A 16,965-nucleotide genomic window follows, 5' to 3' on the forward strand; every position below is an offset into this window, starting at 1 on the left:
AAATTGATTCTTTCTCCTGGACACATTGCCACTGCCCGGGATAACATTTTATCAGGCTTTTCCATCGGACAGATCAGGCTGTAGCGGCACTCAGTCATTGCCCGCTCGCTCTGTTCACAGTGTGTCTCAGGTGATCACCTGCAGCTGTGCACTGCTGTCCTCACAGAAAACAACATGCCTGCGCAGTACTTGTGCGTTTCCAATCGCACTTTAACTTGGAGCAATTTTCTCTCTCGGGAGAGGATACTTGGCTGTCAGTGATACTTCACAAATGCTGCAGCTCAGTTGTGTGCCTTGGTTCTCTGTGAGAGGGCAGCCCAGAGCACATGGTGGGTGTTGATTTGGCTGGTGGGCAGCCTGAAATAGAGCTGGAGTGCCGCATATGGTCTGTCACAGCTCGTGTGCATATCATTACCCGGATAAATTGGCTGTTTATCCCGATCAAGAGTAGATAACTTACTTTATCACGCTATGTTTTTGTCGTCTCTCCTTAAAAAAAAAAATTATGCACTGTATTTATTTCATTGGAGACTTTCATCTAGCCTTTTCAGCTTCTACTGCTGTTCATTAAGCTGTTGCTGTGGAGCAGCTGGGGACAAGTGTTATCCAGATGGATGTTGGAGAATTACTTTGGCGATCCTGTGCTTTTATGTAATGTGTTTGACTCAGTGTCATGATATTGATGATATGGCAGCATTTGAGTTTTTTTAATTAGCCTTGAAAAGGATGGGCCAGTCATTTAAAATAGCTTCTGCAAATGATTGTTTTTTTTTTAATTCACTACCAGTGTGAATGTCTAAGAGGTTTAAACATAAAAATGATTCACTGAAGAATGTGATTTCTTTTGTAAACAGTTTCTCAAAGAACAGAAGTGTGGAGTAATTCTTTTACTTTATGAAATTGTTTTATATGTCTGCGTATGGATATGTATGTACAGTATATGAGTCTACGAGTATGTATATATGTATGTGTATATATATTGTATATATGGATATTTAATATCCATACTTGTTTACTTGACACTTGTGTTTACATATTCGAAATAGATATCGCAATCAATCAATCAAAAGATGCCTCAAATTTATTGAGGCTGTTTTTGTTTTTTTACAGTTGGAATCAAAAAACTATTACATATCGAATAAATCAATTGCCAAAAAAAAAAAAAACCCGTTAAATTAATACATACGTGTCTGTCCATCTGTCTTCTAAACAGCTTCATCCAGCTTAGGGTTGCTGGGGGCTGGAGCCAGTCCAGGCCGCCTACGGCTACGAGCAAAGGCAAGGTGCACCTTGCCAGTCCATCACAGGGCAAATACAGAGAGACAGACGACCGCACACAAACGCACACACTTCATTTATAAGGTCAATTATGAGTCACCAATTGAAGTTTTTGAACTGTGGGGGTGGACATAGAAAAAAGACATGCTTTCAGCCACCTGCAAACTGCAATGAAAGGCCAACCCAGACTGGCTATAAAGAAAGAGTGCCAACCACCAACTAACCCAGCGTCTGTAACGTAAAGGAATATAGATACTTGGTCTGCAGCAGAAACAATTTACACAGATCTGTCTTTGTTTTAGACCTTGATATGATACTCAATAATTGCAAAAGTCGACCTCATGATATCTCTCCGTTAACGATGTTTGATAACAGTCATATATTTCTATTTCCATTACAAGTAACACTGTTGGACCTTATGTTATAATCAGTTCCTCAGCCGTCTGTATCACAACACGCTTAAGTCTTCCCAAACCTGCAAATCTCTTGTCTGCAGAGACTGGTGCCTTCGGGCTTAATGAGGTTATTTAAACTATAATTAATGTATTGTGTTGGTGCACCGTGGTGATTCATCTTCCCCCCTCTCTTCCCCTCGGTGGAATAGTTAGCTGGTGTCAAAACTGAGGATTTATCTGTGGTTAGCTTGCTCAACAGAACTTTGTTCTGCCGGCCACAGTGCAGCTCCACTTGAGCAGTTTGGAGGTGAAGTGTGCTTCTCAAGGACACATCAGCCGTGGGTGCATGGGGAGAGGAAAGGATTGTTCGCTAGGAGTTTTTTTCGACAGAGAATCTGCAGAGTTTTGATGGAGGCACCGTGTTGCTTCTGCTCTTCTGTTTCAGCATAAAAAACAAGCAGGAATCTTTGATCAAAGTTTCACTCCCTCCTCATCATCAATGACATGTGAAAGCATTTTCAAAGGCCTGTCAATAGTTTGAAACAGATGGTGAATAGAATAGAATAGAATAGAATAGGTATTATTGTTTCTAGGAAAGAAAGAAAAGGTAAAGTGATGTAATAAGCTAAAATATATGAATAGTGTAAACACCATAACTAAGGATTTCGTTGCACCTCAATCCTTGTGTGAGGAAGGGTTAAAAGGCTGTCATTTTAATTTAACATACCATTGGCCACTTATCCACCCTTGCATTCCTACTTCATTTCAGTTTGGCACAATTCCCAAAAGAGGTTGTGCAGATGACTTTTTTTGTTTTTATTGTAGTTTTGAATTTAAAGTCTCGACTCGCTTGTGGTTACGGGGTTGAAGTTTCATCTCAGTTTTCGGTCTTTGATGTATATTGTAAGAGTAAGCAGCCTCTTGTTAACTCCACTTCTGGCTGTGTTTTGGGAAAACGCTTTTTGGGGCGTTGTGTTATGATGTGCTCGTTATTTTCCTGCGACGGCGCCTGGAAAAAGGGTGTAGACCCCCACCTGACTCTCCTCCTCTCTCTCTCTCTCACTTACTTTCCCTTTATTTTTATTTTTTTGCTTTTCTTTCTTAGCCATCTCAATGACAGCAGACCCTTGCTCTTGTTTTTGTAGCTCCAGCATAGCATCTAATGAGCTCAGAAGAATTGCTCCGCGGGAAGAGTGACAGCCCCTGGTCATGTTTTCACCACTTTCCCTGTTGTGCTCAAATCACACCCACCCTCAAATGTATCCACGAAGCCACGGGTCTATTCAGCATGCCTATCCCGTTTGAATAGTTTGGATGCGTCTAAATCTCCTGAAATGGAATAATTGTTTTCGGAATGAAGCGCGACGGCATTTTATGTGGTACGATTTAACCAGTTTGGGCCAAAGCTTTTCAAGGGGAACTTAATGCAAAAACAACAGGCTTTAATAAGCCCACTGCCCGTGGCCATTAGTCGCTTTCAAGCTTAAAATTTTTATTTTTAAAGTCCTCAAGCAAGAGCTCGTTTTGCAAAAACCATTTGCTCCATGGATGATCAATACTTATAGCTCTGTTTCCAAAACGTATCAATCCTCTGCAATGTGTTACACACTAAATCCATGCCAAAAGACAGTTTTTTGGTAAAAAACAAAAAACTGTTGTCCCTATTTAGGCTGCTTCCTGATATTGTCCTTTCTTTGACTTTTTCCAACTGTTATTGTGTGAAAACTAAGCAACCAGGCTGAGCTCAGGCACAGCCACCTTTCTATTTACAACATCTACACTGACAACAAAAAGTCCTGTAACAGATGGTGTGTCTCCCTGAGAGCTATGATCTCAACATCATTAAGTCAGTCTGGGATTGCATGAAGAGACTGAGCAACTTCTCCAGCATACTCCAAACAACCTGCTTAAGTATTTTTCGAAAGAGGAGCCTCACAGAATGGGTAGTGGTGTGTTACAAAGAAGAGTGTCACCTTCAATTTATAGATGTGTGATGGTGACAGCAGATGACCTTCGCTATGTTTCACATCCCGCACAATGAAACACCTATAGGTCAGTTCAGACAGTGCCATCCATCACAGATCAAGTGTTTGCCCATACATGTTTATATTAATATGCTTTATTTATCGGTGCCTTTGTGGACAGCGAAGATCACTGTGCACAATGAACATGTTAAATACATGTTGAGGTTAATTTAAAAGCTCTCGCCCAAACACGTTATTGAGGCAGATGTTTTTCTTTTCCTTTTTTTCATTTTGCTTCTCTCCCGGGATAGTAGATGTTCTAACTACTTATCTGTTCTATAAATGCATTTGTTTTTCAGAGAGATGAACTTGCCATCATTGCACAAGTTCAAAAAAGAATGACTACCTTCCGATCTCTCTTTTTCTATCTACTGAGAAGATTTAAAATGCAGCTCTTGTTTCCTTTTCACATCAGTGAGTGGTATTACATGGCTTGGCTCACTGAATTGCACTGTTGGTGGGACAGAACAGGCATTTATTCCTGCATTATGTTCTTTCTCTTTATCTCTTTCAGGGTGGACTGATATACGTAGTCATAAACCAAACCTTATCTTTTTTGCACCATGAATCAGTTAACTTGCCTCAAAGAATTCCGTTTATTGGGTGACTTATAGGCTCCTTTGCTGTGAACGTACGACAAATCAAAGACCAGATGAGAGCTGCAGTATGAAAGTCTTTTTTCTTTGAACATCTGCTCATATAACAGTAGTTTTTTTTTAGTTTTTTTTTATTGAATTTGTTATTCTATTCAGTTAAACTATGCTATATAGAATCTTATGACGTTAAAATTAACAGCAATGGCTGAATAAGAATTAAAGATGTCCTCTCCCTTAGAAGCCTTTCCTCTCTTGTTGCTATTAGCCGCGTATTGGTTTGCTGGGAGCCTTTCCTGTATTGCAGCAACATGCCTGCTGTATATCATTATCATACATTACCATTTTCTGTCTGAAATAGATGAAGGAGAATTGAAAAATGATTTTGTTTTTGGCAGAGCCTTTGTCAGTTTTGACCTAATATTTATGCTTTGCACATTTATTACGATGTGGTGCTTTTTTTTTCTGAGCTTGACAGTGGACATTGAACTGAGGTTGATGGGCGATAAAGTCCCTGGTTGGCTGTTTATTTTTGCTGCGGTTTTTCGGTCTGTTTTCTGAATAATATCTGCAGTAGGTATTTCAGGTCCAAGAGCGACCCAGTTAGGAGGGCCACGTTTTTGTTTATAGCTTGCTCTGTCCTCTCATCTCTAGGCCGCTGTTCTACTTTGCTGCTGTGAGGTAGAGCAGCCCCACTCTGCATGGGAAGCAGTGACAGACGGACGGATCGACTGCCCTGTGAAGAGTTCACCTTTTAATGGATGCCAGGGTGGCCCTGATGCTCTTATGGACAGGTCTTGTCCTGCTGACGCTTGAACTGAAGTGGATTGAGGCTGCAGAGATCTTCACAAACACTTGGGCCGTCCAGATCAACGGGGACTCTCAAGAAGCTGATCGCATCGCCAGGGAACATGGTTTCATCAACCACGGGAATGTGAGTTCTTTACTATTTATTAGTATCGCAATCACTAACGCTGCTGTACTACACTCTCGTGTCTTTTACCTTATTTCACCTGGTCTGAGACCGTAACTCCATGCATCTGTGGCTTGTACAGTAGGTAAACATCACTATTAAAAAATGATTGCACATCAAAGCCGAGCATCCGAGAGCCTGATATGACACCTTCAGGCTTTCCTGTTTGTGCAGCAGATTGTTGGAGTGTGGCCTCCTCCACTTCTGGTAGAGCAAGTGGGGCATGCGTGACTTCCAAACTCCCTGGCAGACAGTTTTGTTTACAGCGTAGCGTCAAAAGAAGTTGGGGCTAACAAGGCTGTTATTTTAGGGTCTAAAATAGTTTTGTGGCATTAAGTTAAGATATAAGTAGTTTGATGTTATTACTACAACTTCTGTCTACTGTTTTGTTTGTTTGTTTGCTAAGCCATTTTAATTACGTTGTGTCACATAGTTTTCACATTGGAGAAAGAAATTGGAAAAAAGAGTGTCAGGAGTGAAGAATGGGGAGGGCCGAGAGAGAAGCAGAAGTTGGTTGTTTGTTTTTTTCAATGCTGCCTTAGATCCTTTGAATATCAAAATACTTCCAAGGCTAAGCATTTTCATATTTGTGCTGAGCACTTGACAGTGAGTTGCTATTTGGTCCCCCCCCCCCCCGTTTGCCCTGTTGCTCCACTTCAGACTTAAGTTCATTTGCATGTGTCTTTGTGGAGCTGCCTGAGCACTACACACACCAGTGAACAGCCCTCTGGATTACTTCTTAGGAATATGTGTGGGAGGTTCTGCAATATCCCCATCCTACCTCTACCCACCTCAAATAAAGAGGATTTTCTAAAAGAGAGCTTTGCAAAATTAATACAAGCTTATCTTCACTTTCTTTAGTTTGTCAAAGAGTTCTGTCTGGCTTTCAAAGCCAGGTGTTTTTTTGTGTGTGTGTGTGTTTTTTTTTTTCTATAGCCTCTTTGAACACTCGTCCTATGTGTTTATCTGAATCTGGACATGATTAGACTTGTGCTATTATAACTGGGGGATTTTCTCCTCCAGCCTAATATATTAAATGATATCCTTGAGACTTACCTTAGAGCTTGTCTAAGATTTATATTCTGTTCAGATTTGGAGTTCTTTTATAATTGATCTGGATCACTGCAGTTGTTTCAGATAAAACAGTGGAAAACCAGTGCACTGTCGAGTGAACGAAAACCAGCATTAGGTTTACTGTCCCATAGGAGTTTTTGCTCTCCTATGCTTCTGTTAATTCTCGATGGAGAATCAATCCAGAGTCCAAGTAAATTGAGTGAACCGCCATTCGGTATTCAGCTCACAGAGTACACATACATATTCTAGACACACAATGCAATAAGAGCAAAAAAGGAGTCGCTCTCCACTGAATGAGGCAATTCTTCCTTCTTTCTCTCATATTTCCCAGACGTGATCACTTTCCCTATAAAAACTTTAATTGCCTTCTTTCACTTGTTTATCTCTTTCTCCCATTTTCCCCGACCACAATGACACATTGAGCCACCATTCAGCTGATTTAAACTCATGATTAATGGATTCATTTTTAGCTATTTTTGTCAATTACTGATTGCATCAGAGGAGGAGGTGCTGAAAGATGTCAGAGGAATAAATCCTCCCTGTTGCCGAGTCTGTGATGCCATATGGCAGCTTGTCAATTTAGTGCACATGAAAAGACAAGCCACTCATGTCACCCCAACCAACCGCAGTGGTTTTGGGTTCATGACACACCCCGAGGGAGCCCCCCTTTTTATTTTTTCCCTCTCTTGTACTGAGAAGCAGATATTCCAATAGTGGGTGCGATGCCTGCAAGTTGAGGGAGGGTGAGTGTGCATAATGAAAGCAGAATTGGAAACGGTGTAGAAAGAATTCAGACTGTTGTCATCATTTTCCCAAGAAATAAAGAGCAACAGGAATGAGACGCAAGAATATCTGGATGACTGCGTCTGGAAGAAACTTATCATAAAGCAGAAATATAGACTGAAAAGCTTCAGCATTGAATGACTGGAAGGTTGAAAATTAGTATTATCCACTTTCTGGAATTAGATTTGATGGGAGTACTTCGTCCCTCATTGTTTCACAGAGGCACCCAAACAAGTTTTATTTTAGTCTCGAGTCCCCGAGTGGGTGCAATGAGAGAATCATGATCTACAGGCTATGCTCAGTATCTATGCTCTGACTGTATAGTGTGGGTTATATGAGGGAATGGGTGAGGAAAGACTTTGTAGGGCTGGGGGCTCAGAGAAGAATTGGCTTAGTCATTTTCCCATCATCCTCGGTGGTTTCCCCTAAAGGGCAATTGATGAGAGCAGAGGTTGATGTATAATCGGAAAGTAATAGGATTTTTATCACTAATGTGATTAAAGGATCATCATGTGACTGATTTTTTTTAAATTTTATTTACTGCAGCGCATACAAATATCAAATTGTCTTGTTATGTCGGTCTGTATTTGCATTTCCACCTTTTATAGTCCAGCCTATGTTTTTTCGTGTAGGTGTAAGAGAATGAAATTGTATCTGAGTGACTTTGTATGCATGTGTTTAATACGGTGGTTTATGAGCAAATGTCACTGAGGCTTCCTAGTGTGCATCAGCATTTTGCAGCTTGTCACGGAGCATTGTTGTATCTGTTTCTTTGTAATATGTTGAATATTGGGGGTTTCTTTTAACAATGCTTTGTGCTTGTGTGGGCGTTCCAGACCAGGGTTTAGAGCTAAATGTCATGTTGTGCTCTTGGTGAGCCGAGTCAGAATCATTGTTTTTATGAGGATGGGCAGGCTCTGTGGGCGTTGACAGACTGAATCACCCCAGAGTAGACGTCTAATGCCAGAGCCGCTTTCCATGTCTCTTTGTTTCTCCGTCTCTTTTTACATCCCTCATAGGGGTCTTCTGGTCCCCTCCTATTTATAGTTAACTCGGTTAAAATGCTTGGATATAGTGTAATTTCCCATAAATAAATGAAAAAAAGCTGTCCTCTGTCTTACTGGCTAATCTGCTGGTTGTTTCTATCCTCAAATTGCAGGGAACTGTAATGGGTGTGTGTTGTTAAAGTAACAGGTCGTTCCCAGCTACTGTTTAAATGTTTGATCGCAGTAATCCTGGTTGAACTAAATGAACTATAATATTATTTCGGAACCCATTAATAAGTAATACAATCCAAGACCACTGTCCACTCTGCACATGATACCCTGCGAATTGGGGGGAAACGGCAACCTTCCCTGTCCTTTTTGCTCAATCTATCTTGATTTGATTCATTGAGTTCTATTGGCATGAAATGCTGCAGAAATGATTTCATCAAAATAAATCTTTCTCCCTCCCGATTTCTCTCTGTCATTTACTGATCTGAGGGATCTGAGGGATGTTCAAAACACATCAGCTTTGGGAGCGTGCAGAAATGACACTGCTGCTATTAATACTGGGCTAGAGGGTTTATGTGGATGAGAAAACTTTGATTACTTTCTATTCAGATGTGGTTTGTGAAGTGAGCTGTAGCAGATAGACTGGTTACATCACGCAGTGCCGCTGCTTTTTGTCATCTATGTTCATTTGCCTTAAGTGGGATTGGAGATCACGTGTTTTATTGTCTGCCAATAGATGTGTGCTTCCATGACCATTCATTCATCCGCTGGTCAATGTTTTCTGTCCGGGCCTTAAGCTAATAATTTCATTAAAGAATCACCAAAAGAGTCTCTCTTCAGTTACCCAACACACTCCTGCTGTTTCCTCTGCAGTGCATACTTCTTCAGAGACGTTTGTATTCTCAAACTTCAAGACTTTTGTTTCACTTATGAAACCTCAGATTACAGCATTGTGCAGCATATAGACAGGCACTGCCTGTACCTGCAGTATTTGCAGTCTCCTATTTCCCACAGGACGTTGAAGGGAAAGCAGAAAGTGTCTCTCAGAGTAATAGCCGGGAAGTCTCACCAGTGGCGCTAATGAATTTCAGTGGAGAGTCTGCAGAGGTACACATACATCATAATGGTATCAAGAGATTAACATGAGTAACATTGTTTCCTTCCGGGGTTCCAAGTCATTTCTGATCAACTTGTTTATGTTTTCTTTAGTTTATCATTTTTAGGAAGTGAACATTTTTTGTTCTGGAGAAGAAAACGTTTAGCATCATCTGGAACAGACAGGCCACCCTGAAAAAGCTGCCCTAATTGAATTTAAATATCCTGTCAAAATTTCAAATTCACATCAAATGAAACACATTTTTTTAGTGTTTTGGTTGTTTCAGGTTTGCATTGAATGGACAAGATTCAAACAAACGCTTGTGTGAGGTAGATGGATGCAGTGCTGCTTTTGTGTTCACATTTTCAGATTGCTGGCTAATGAACGCCCGTTGCATTAATCGTTCGGTTAGAATATTAACAGTGAGTCTGACTGATTGACGGAGACCTTCATAATAATTTATATGAGCTTTCTCTGGGCCATTTCCTCCCAGGCATCATTAGGGTGTGTGAAATGAGCTTCCAAAGCCGTAGTAATGTCAGAAGAGCACCAGATCACATCTCATCAACATCAATTGTTTTTAATTCATCCTTTATTTATTTTTTCTTCTGTTGCTCATTCTGTCTAGACTTGTCTTTACTCAGTGTTAGTATATCAAATTCTTCAATGCTTAGAAAATATAGCATGAGCTCTTTTTCTTGCAGCTGGCTGTAACCACTGATTACACACGTTTGTGTATGCTGTATATATTATCACAATTTCAATTGTCTTTCTTCCTCATGTCTAACCTGTATGAGTGCAAGCACAGTTCATGCCTCTACAAAGCCGAGGTTCAGTAACACTGTGTCATAGGGCAGTGAACTTGTGTTCTTCTGGTTCTCTGTGCTTGTAAACTCATTTTTATTCACTGTGCTTATCAATGGCTACAAAACCCTTAATAGTAAGGAAGCTTATATCATGAAAACGTTTGTCTTTTTAAATATTTGTATAAATCCCTTTTGCATAACATCTTGAATATTCATGGAAGTCACAGCTTTTTCTTCCAGACGCTGCCTCATTCTCAAATCTTTGCGACAGATGAATTTTAATTAGTGTGTTTGAAAGTGTGATCAGATGTTCAAAATCTGCACCACACGATGGAGCAAAAAAAAAAAAGTTTAGTTAAAATTTAAAGGATAGAGTTTTTTTTAGCATCTCTTTAAACAGTAGCCGGGTGTTCGTCTAAACACTGCAAATGGTTTCTGCTTGCTGCAATGGAGAGGTTGTCACTTTCTCTGACAAGGCTACACGGTATTAGTTAAACATGAGTTATGCCGTTATCCTGTCTCGTGTTCCAAATGGTTCTCAATAATTAACCAAACATAAGTATACGAGGCTGATGCCTTTGTGCTTTGTGCTTACTCGTTTTCTTCCTGTACCTAATTTTATCCCGTTCTTTTTTGCTTCATTATTTCAGAGGTGGAGCAGTGTGTTGAGCGTGTTTATACTCATGGAGCATGAATGCAACATGAGTATAAAGATCCTTTTTGCTCAGTTCATTCAGTCTTTAAGAATAGATTTTGTATGTGTTAATGTCTGGATGATGATAAATATGCAATGTATTGTGCTGCCTTTGTTTTTTTTATTAGAATGCATTCCAACTTTTATGAGATGCATCCGCAGCTTCTTTCAGAAGTTGATGTAGGCCGTCTTAGTTTCAGTTTTCTATGCAGACTTAGATTTTATGTCACCACTCTGCACTGCAACCTCGTAGCAGTAATGAGGGGGAACACAGAAGTAGGAAAACTCTACATACACTTACCAAACCAAAATATAAGTTTTGCAACTAGTTGTGTTTCTGACACCATTTATATGTCTAAATTCAATTTAATTCAACTTTATTTATATAGCGTCAGATACAACAAAGTCATTTCAGGGCATTTTTACAGAGAAAACCCCAAAATTCCACATCAGCAACCATAAGCGACTGTGGAAAGGAAAAACTCCTGCTTTTATAGGAAGAAACCTTTGCCGAACCAAGCTCAGAGATGGCAGAGAGAAAGAATAGGACAGACAAACAAGACAGAGATCCACTCGCTGCAGACGGATCAGGGCAGGAGATTTCAGACCACGAACTTCACATCCACTGTCAATAAAGTCACATCGTCTTTGTACTCTCACTTTTACTTTGCAATAATGTAGTGCTTCCCAATCCTGAGAATTGGAGCAGAGAGACATCTCAAACATGCAGAACACTACAACCCTGCTCCTCAAGGAGCAGGGCTGGGAAGAACTACCGAAATGCCTGTGGCAGTCGCGCACGCCACCGCCGGGTTCACCCACAGAGTCAGAGGTTCTAATCATCATTAGTTTATTAAAGTAAAACAAAACTGAACTGAAACACCAGACACACACACACACACACACACACACACACACACACACACACACACACACACACACACACAGAGCTCCTCTTGCAGGCTTTGCTCCAGTCGCTATCTCCCCCCTGTCACTCCGTGTGTCCAGGCGGCTCCTTTATGGGCGGAGAGGTGAGGCAGCACACGTGATTCCCATCAGGGGCTTAATCACCTCTCTGCCACAATGCCATTACCAAAAATACCAAAGAGAACCTGAAGGGATCATTCACTTAACTGACATTATTGAAATGCGAGACAGTATTTTTAAGTAGCTTTGCAACTGCCTGCTAGCATGACCCATCTCTATTATCTCCTTTTAACCTTGCTTCTCTCTTCAACACTTGGATGTACTTCCTCTTCTCTCTTTTCCTGTGCATGCTTGTATTATTCATGTTGAGGAGACATAAATGTCTTTTACAGAGCTTTATCGAAGGTACTCAACTTCTTTCGAGAGACAGAAAGCAACTACCCATGAAGTGAATCAATATATCATTGGGTGAAAATCTTGGGTTTAATTGTAGTCGAATGGTTTTTGGTTAGGTTAAGGTTAATCGCCTGGAAAGTGAGTGCGAGTTCCTCTATTTGATGGAATGCGTGCGAGTGTGTGTGGTTTTTTTTTTTATGTTTTGTTAGTGGAGGATTTGGCACGACCTTTAGCTTCTGCTCTCTGCCTCAAAGCCAGACTGTAAAGCCCATGTGACTATCCGCAAACTGGCAAGCCACACTACAGCCTGTTCTGGCATTGGGTTGCCATGGAGAAAATTGCCAACTTATTATTTCCAGCAGATTGACTCCAGTGTTGGGAGAGGCGGGTCATTTTTTTGTTGGCAATACAGTCTCATGCCTTTTTCTCTGCATCTCATGGCCACAGTAGTCATGCCAAAAGCTTGCAGGCTCTGTGCGAGAGCATTGTGCTGTTAGAACAATATACAGTATATTTGAAAAATAATTAGAGATTTGAAACTACAAACTCCTTGTGAAAAGCATTTGATGGGGAAAATAAGAATATTGCATTTGCCAAAATCATATTTACTTGTTTTCTTTCTATTCTTAAGTTGTATTTAATTAGCTTTGAAAGGACCTTTTATATTGCTGCATGGATTGTATAAAGGTACATGCTGTTAATTATAATAGAGGTCAAAATAGACAGTATGTAAACTACATCACAATGAACCTGCCAGCTAAGGATCAAGAGTATTCTTTCCTACTCCTATGTAAGCATTAGAGAAACTTATTTTTTGTGGTATTTTTTGGCTTTCATATTTTTCTTGTTAGCTGTTGGTGACATTTCAAATATAGCAGAAGGTGTAACGTCTTCCCATCAGTTATAGTCTGGTGTAAAATATAGGGCAATTGAATATTCCTCAGTATTGTTTCATTTATTTTTGTTTCACATTAATTATGATAATTGCAAGGAAATTATTTACAGCACGTATTTGACGTTTCCTTTCCAGAGCATCATCTCTTTTTATCATATCCTCTATAATCCGCTGTAAAAGGCTGTTTTGAAAAACATTCATTTCCGTTATATCTCTTTGTGTTTCTTGCCTGCTATCCTCTCTTTAATCTTTTCTTCCCTCAAAATGTCCAATATTAGCTGAACGTTCGCCGGCCAAGTCTTCTTTTCTCTGTCTTCCTTCTGAAGCTTCTCTCCTTCTCTTACTCTCTTCATCCTCAAGCATCGACTTATTCCAGTGTTTACTGATCTGAGCAAAGTGTACCTCCTTGTCCCCAAGCCGTATCTCATTTAAATGCACCACTTCATTATATGGAGCCGGCAGCTTCAGACCTTTTAGCTATTTCCAAAAATGTCTTCTAGAAATGGGTGGGCACGGTGCCAGAAAACCACTGAAATCATTACTCAAAATGTTCTAAAAACTATGTTTTAGAACTCAAGACCCTTTGACCTATAAAACTCTTGATTCCGCGCCTGCTACTAACAGTCCACTATAGCAACAAATTTGCAGCCAGCGTTTGGACTGCGGGAGAAGGTGGGGTGTTTTAGTGGAATAGGTGGCTGAATGAGCTCCGAGACCAAACTGCATAGATAAAGTGTGTGGAAAAGGATTATGTCTATGGGGCTGCACTCTGCTCCGGTGTGGGATGGGGCCAGCCATGCATGTGCATTGTCTGCTTTCTTTCAAGTCTCTCTTCTCCTTGAAGGTTTTTCTTTTTTTTTAAAGAGTGCTCGCAAATCTAGTCTGCCCATTATTTAGTGGTTTTGAGTAAACTATGATGGAACTCCACTTTTGCAAGCAATTCTGTTTTCTCAAAGGGGAGAATGTCAATAGGAAATAATTCATCTTCATCTTCATCTGCAGGCACTCTTGGTATATTGTGTTCTTCCCTAAAACTAATAAAAAGAAGTACACTCTTATCCACAGTGGATTGTAATTGATTAAGTCTCTGCAAAATGTTTTACGGTATTTATCAAATTAAGAGTTGCTTTGGCTGATCAAGCCAATTGCATATCAAAATATACTGGTATATACCACCTGAGACCACCAGATGACACTGTATGACAACAGAATGGTGCTACAGTACCTCTGAAAAGCCTCCATTTCTACCATATTTGACTGACAGCTTTTTCTTCTGATCAAAAAAGAAAAAGCTACTGTAGGTGGCCTCTTATACAACATTGATCCATCCGTCTTTTACATCACTTTATCTTGTTCATGGTCCCAGGGCACTGGAATAGAATAGAAATATTTTAATAGCTATTGATCTAACTATGGGCAAAGGCGGGGACAATGACCACAGTGTAAACACAGTGAGACAGACAGTTGCGGACACGGGCAATTTAGCCTTTTGGACTTTGGGAGGAAACTTGAGGGCCCAGAGAAACGCCACACATGCACAGGGAAATGCAAACTCCACAACCTTCTCGCTGGGGTAAGAGTGGTAACTACTGCAACACCCTCTTCTTTGTGATGCATTTTTTTGAAAGATGGCACCCATATTTAGGAGTGACTCATATTCTGCACATTACAGTAATTTGGGAAAAATGAAAGAACTGAATTTAAGAATAGAATTCTGTGAACCATTTAAGCAGGTTGCCTAACATACTGCTCATAACTTCTTGACGTCACTTCACAAAACAATTACTTTAACTTTAGTTTTTCATCACAAGTAACTGCTGCTTCTTTTATTTTTATTGAATCTTACTCTGTCTTAGGTAGATTATCAAAAACGTAGAGGTTTGTAATACAGCTGTATATTTAACTTTATAATTAACCTAGTAGCGTTGGCATCAAAGTCATGCTGTGGCGGTAAAATTTGAGTCGATATTTCCACTGAGAATTGCTGCACTTTTTCTTTAACATTAGCAGGATTTCAGATGCGTTTGCAGATTGGCCAAATAAAACACACCAACATCATCTGTTGCTATTTTGGATGAAACAAAATTTAAAAAGGAAATATAAGCCAAATGGAGGACACTGGGGAAACGTCACTGTATTAAGCACTTGGAGGTATCGTTTTAAAAATAACATTTTCAAATACATTTTCAGGCTCAATAAAAAAGTTTTGACTTGAATGGAATCCTTTTCATAAAGTACTCTTCAATGCACTATTAGGAAAAAACATTTGGAGTTGTAGTTCTGTATAGGTTGATTTGAACTAAACTAAAAATGAGTTTGGTACCTCTGGTTTAAGGGATTAAACTATTTCATGCTTTTCTGAACAACTTTAGTTTTTCAAATTGAAATGGGGTGTTTGGGCACCTCAAGCAATTTCATTTCTGTGATAATTTACATACTGAGATGTCAGAATTTAATTAGCTTGTTGGAACTATGACTTGTTCACACTCATTTGTATAAAAGGCCAGGTGATTGAAACTCTGGAGGCTGGCTAAATGCAATTATGTATGCAGTAATTAAGTAAAGTTTGGAAGGCCAATAACGAGATTAAACAATTTTATAGATTATTATTAGCGAAAGGTATACTTGGAGAAAAAGATAATGTGAAAAATATGAAAAGCACATCTCTCCTACTGTTAGGCTGCCTGGAGTGATCATGCTTTGAGCTTGTTTTGCAGCACTGCGCACACCTCCCTGTGAAGAGTGGATTCAATTAAATACCTGCAAACTCTAAAAGCAAATGTAGTGCAGGTAAAAAAAACAAAATTAAGATGACAAGAGGATGGATTTCACAAGAGGATAATCATTTAACACATGGCTCTTAGTTCACACCAAACACTTGACTGTGACTCTCTGTCTTCCCATCAAAACAGATATGTAGGAAGACTACAACATCCAAGACTGCACTTTATTCTCACCATGTTTTGTCCCCAACTAATATTTTCAAGATATTTTATTTTTTACGTTTTTGTCTTCTTTGTAACGTTCTAGGATGGCTGTACAAAATAAGATTGAAAAAAACAAAACAATATAAATAAGACTGGAATACCCTAAACCCTGGCTATCTACTTACTGTCTCTTAGAAAAATGGTAATCTTCTATTCCCTGATTTTCTAGAAATATGATAAGTGGAACCTCCATTTTTACATGTTCAACTATTAATTAATACTGTATATGTCTTAAGGCTCATTTATGCTCTACACTACCTATACACAATTCCACAGAGCTCTGCATTCCTTATGTCTGTATTTCTATCAATCTCCACCAAGCTTACATATACAGACCGTGTGTGCGTGCGAGCGTGCACGCGAGCCTGCGTGCGTGCGAGCGAGCGAGCTTGTGTGTAAAGCCATTCTTTTTGGCATTACAGTGTTAGATCTTAAAGATTTTATCACTTTGTTTCAGTTCCCATACAATCTGAATTGATAGTTTTCAATAACAATTTCAGTCAGTGTCCTCTTCATCCACAATATCTTGTTAAAATCCTTTGGGACACTTTTACTGCTCTGGGAAATAACATACAGTTGAGTCATGTCACTGTAAAATGCTTCAATACAAAATTCAGCATCCCTGCTTTGCTCAAATGGTCACATCATTTATTTTTATGACAAAGTGTGGATCGTCATACACATATACAGCTATATTCCCGGCTTATATAGCTCGCTCAGCTATCTGCTGATCAACACTCCTCTGTTCACCCTGATAGCAGCCACACCACTGCTCATTCCAGCTCACTCACCCACGCACTCACTCCCCCAGTTTATCGTTTCCTGGTGAGCTGGCATGCTGCAGTTAAATTTGAGTGCCACCTAAAACTGGCAAGCCTGCAAACATAAACATGCTCTTTAATGCGCTTGTGAACATGGATTTTCTGTCCTTCACTAACAATCGTCCCTGTTTGTTTTGGTCTGTCCCACTTCCCCATGTTTTGTAGCCTGTGTCCCCACATCCTGACCAGCGCCCTGTCACTGTGCCCAGTCTACTTCACCAGTCACAC

The 16,965-nt window shown here is 39.9% G+C and overlaps 1 protein-coding gene across 1 annotated transcript in view; it reads left to right on the plus strand.

The window, feature by feature from the left end:
• Positions 1-16,965, plus strand: part of furinb (furin (paired basic amino acid cleaving enzyme) b) — an 81,333-nt gene that overhangs the window by 1,337 nt on the left and 63,031 nt on the right. Inside the window, 1 exon segment of the mRNA XM_080475998.1 lies at positions 4,945-5,224. Within this exon segment, the coding sequence (XP_080332124.1) occupies positions 5,048-5,224 (177 nt within the window). The 5' untranslated portion in view covers positions 4,945-5,047.

Source organism: Lipophrys pholis (genome assembly GCF_963383615.2).
Source record: "Lipophrys pholis genome assembly, chromosome: 11".
Taxonomy (NCBI): domain Eukaryota; kingdom Metazoa; phylum Chordata; class Actinopteri; order Blenniiformes; family Blenniidae; genus Lipophrys; species Lipophrys pholis.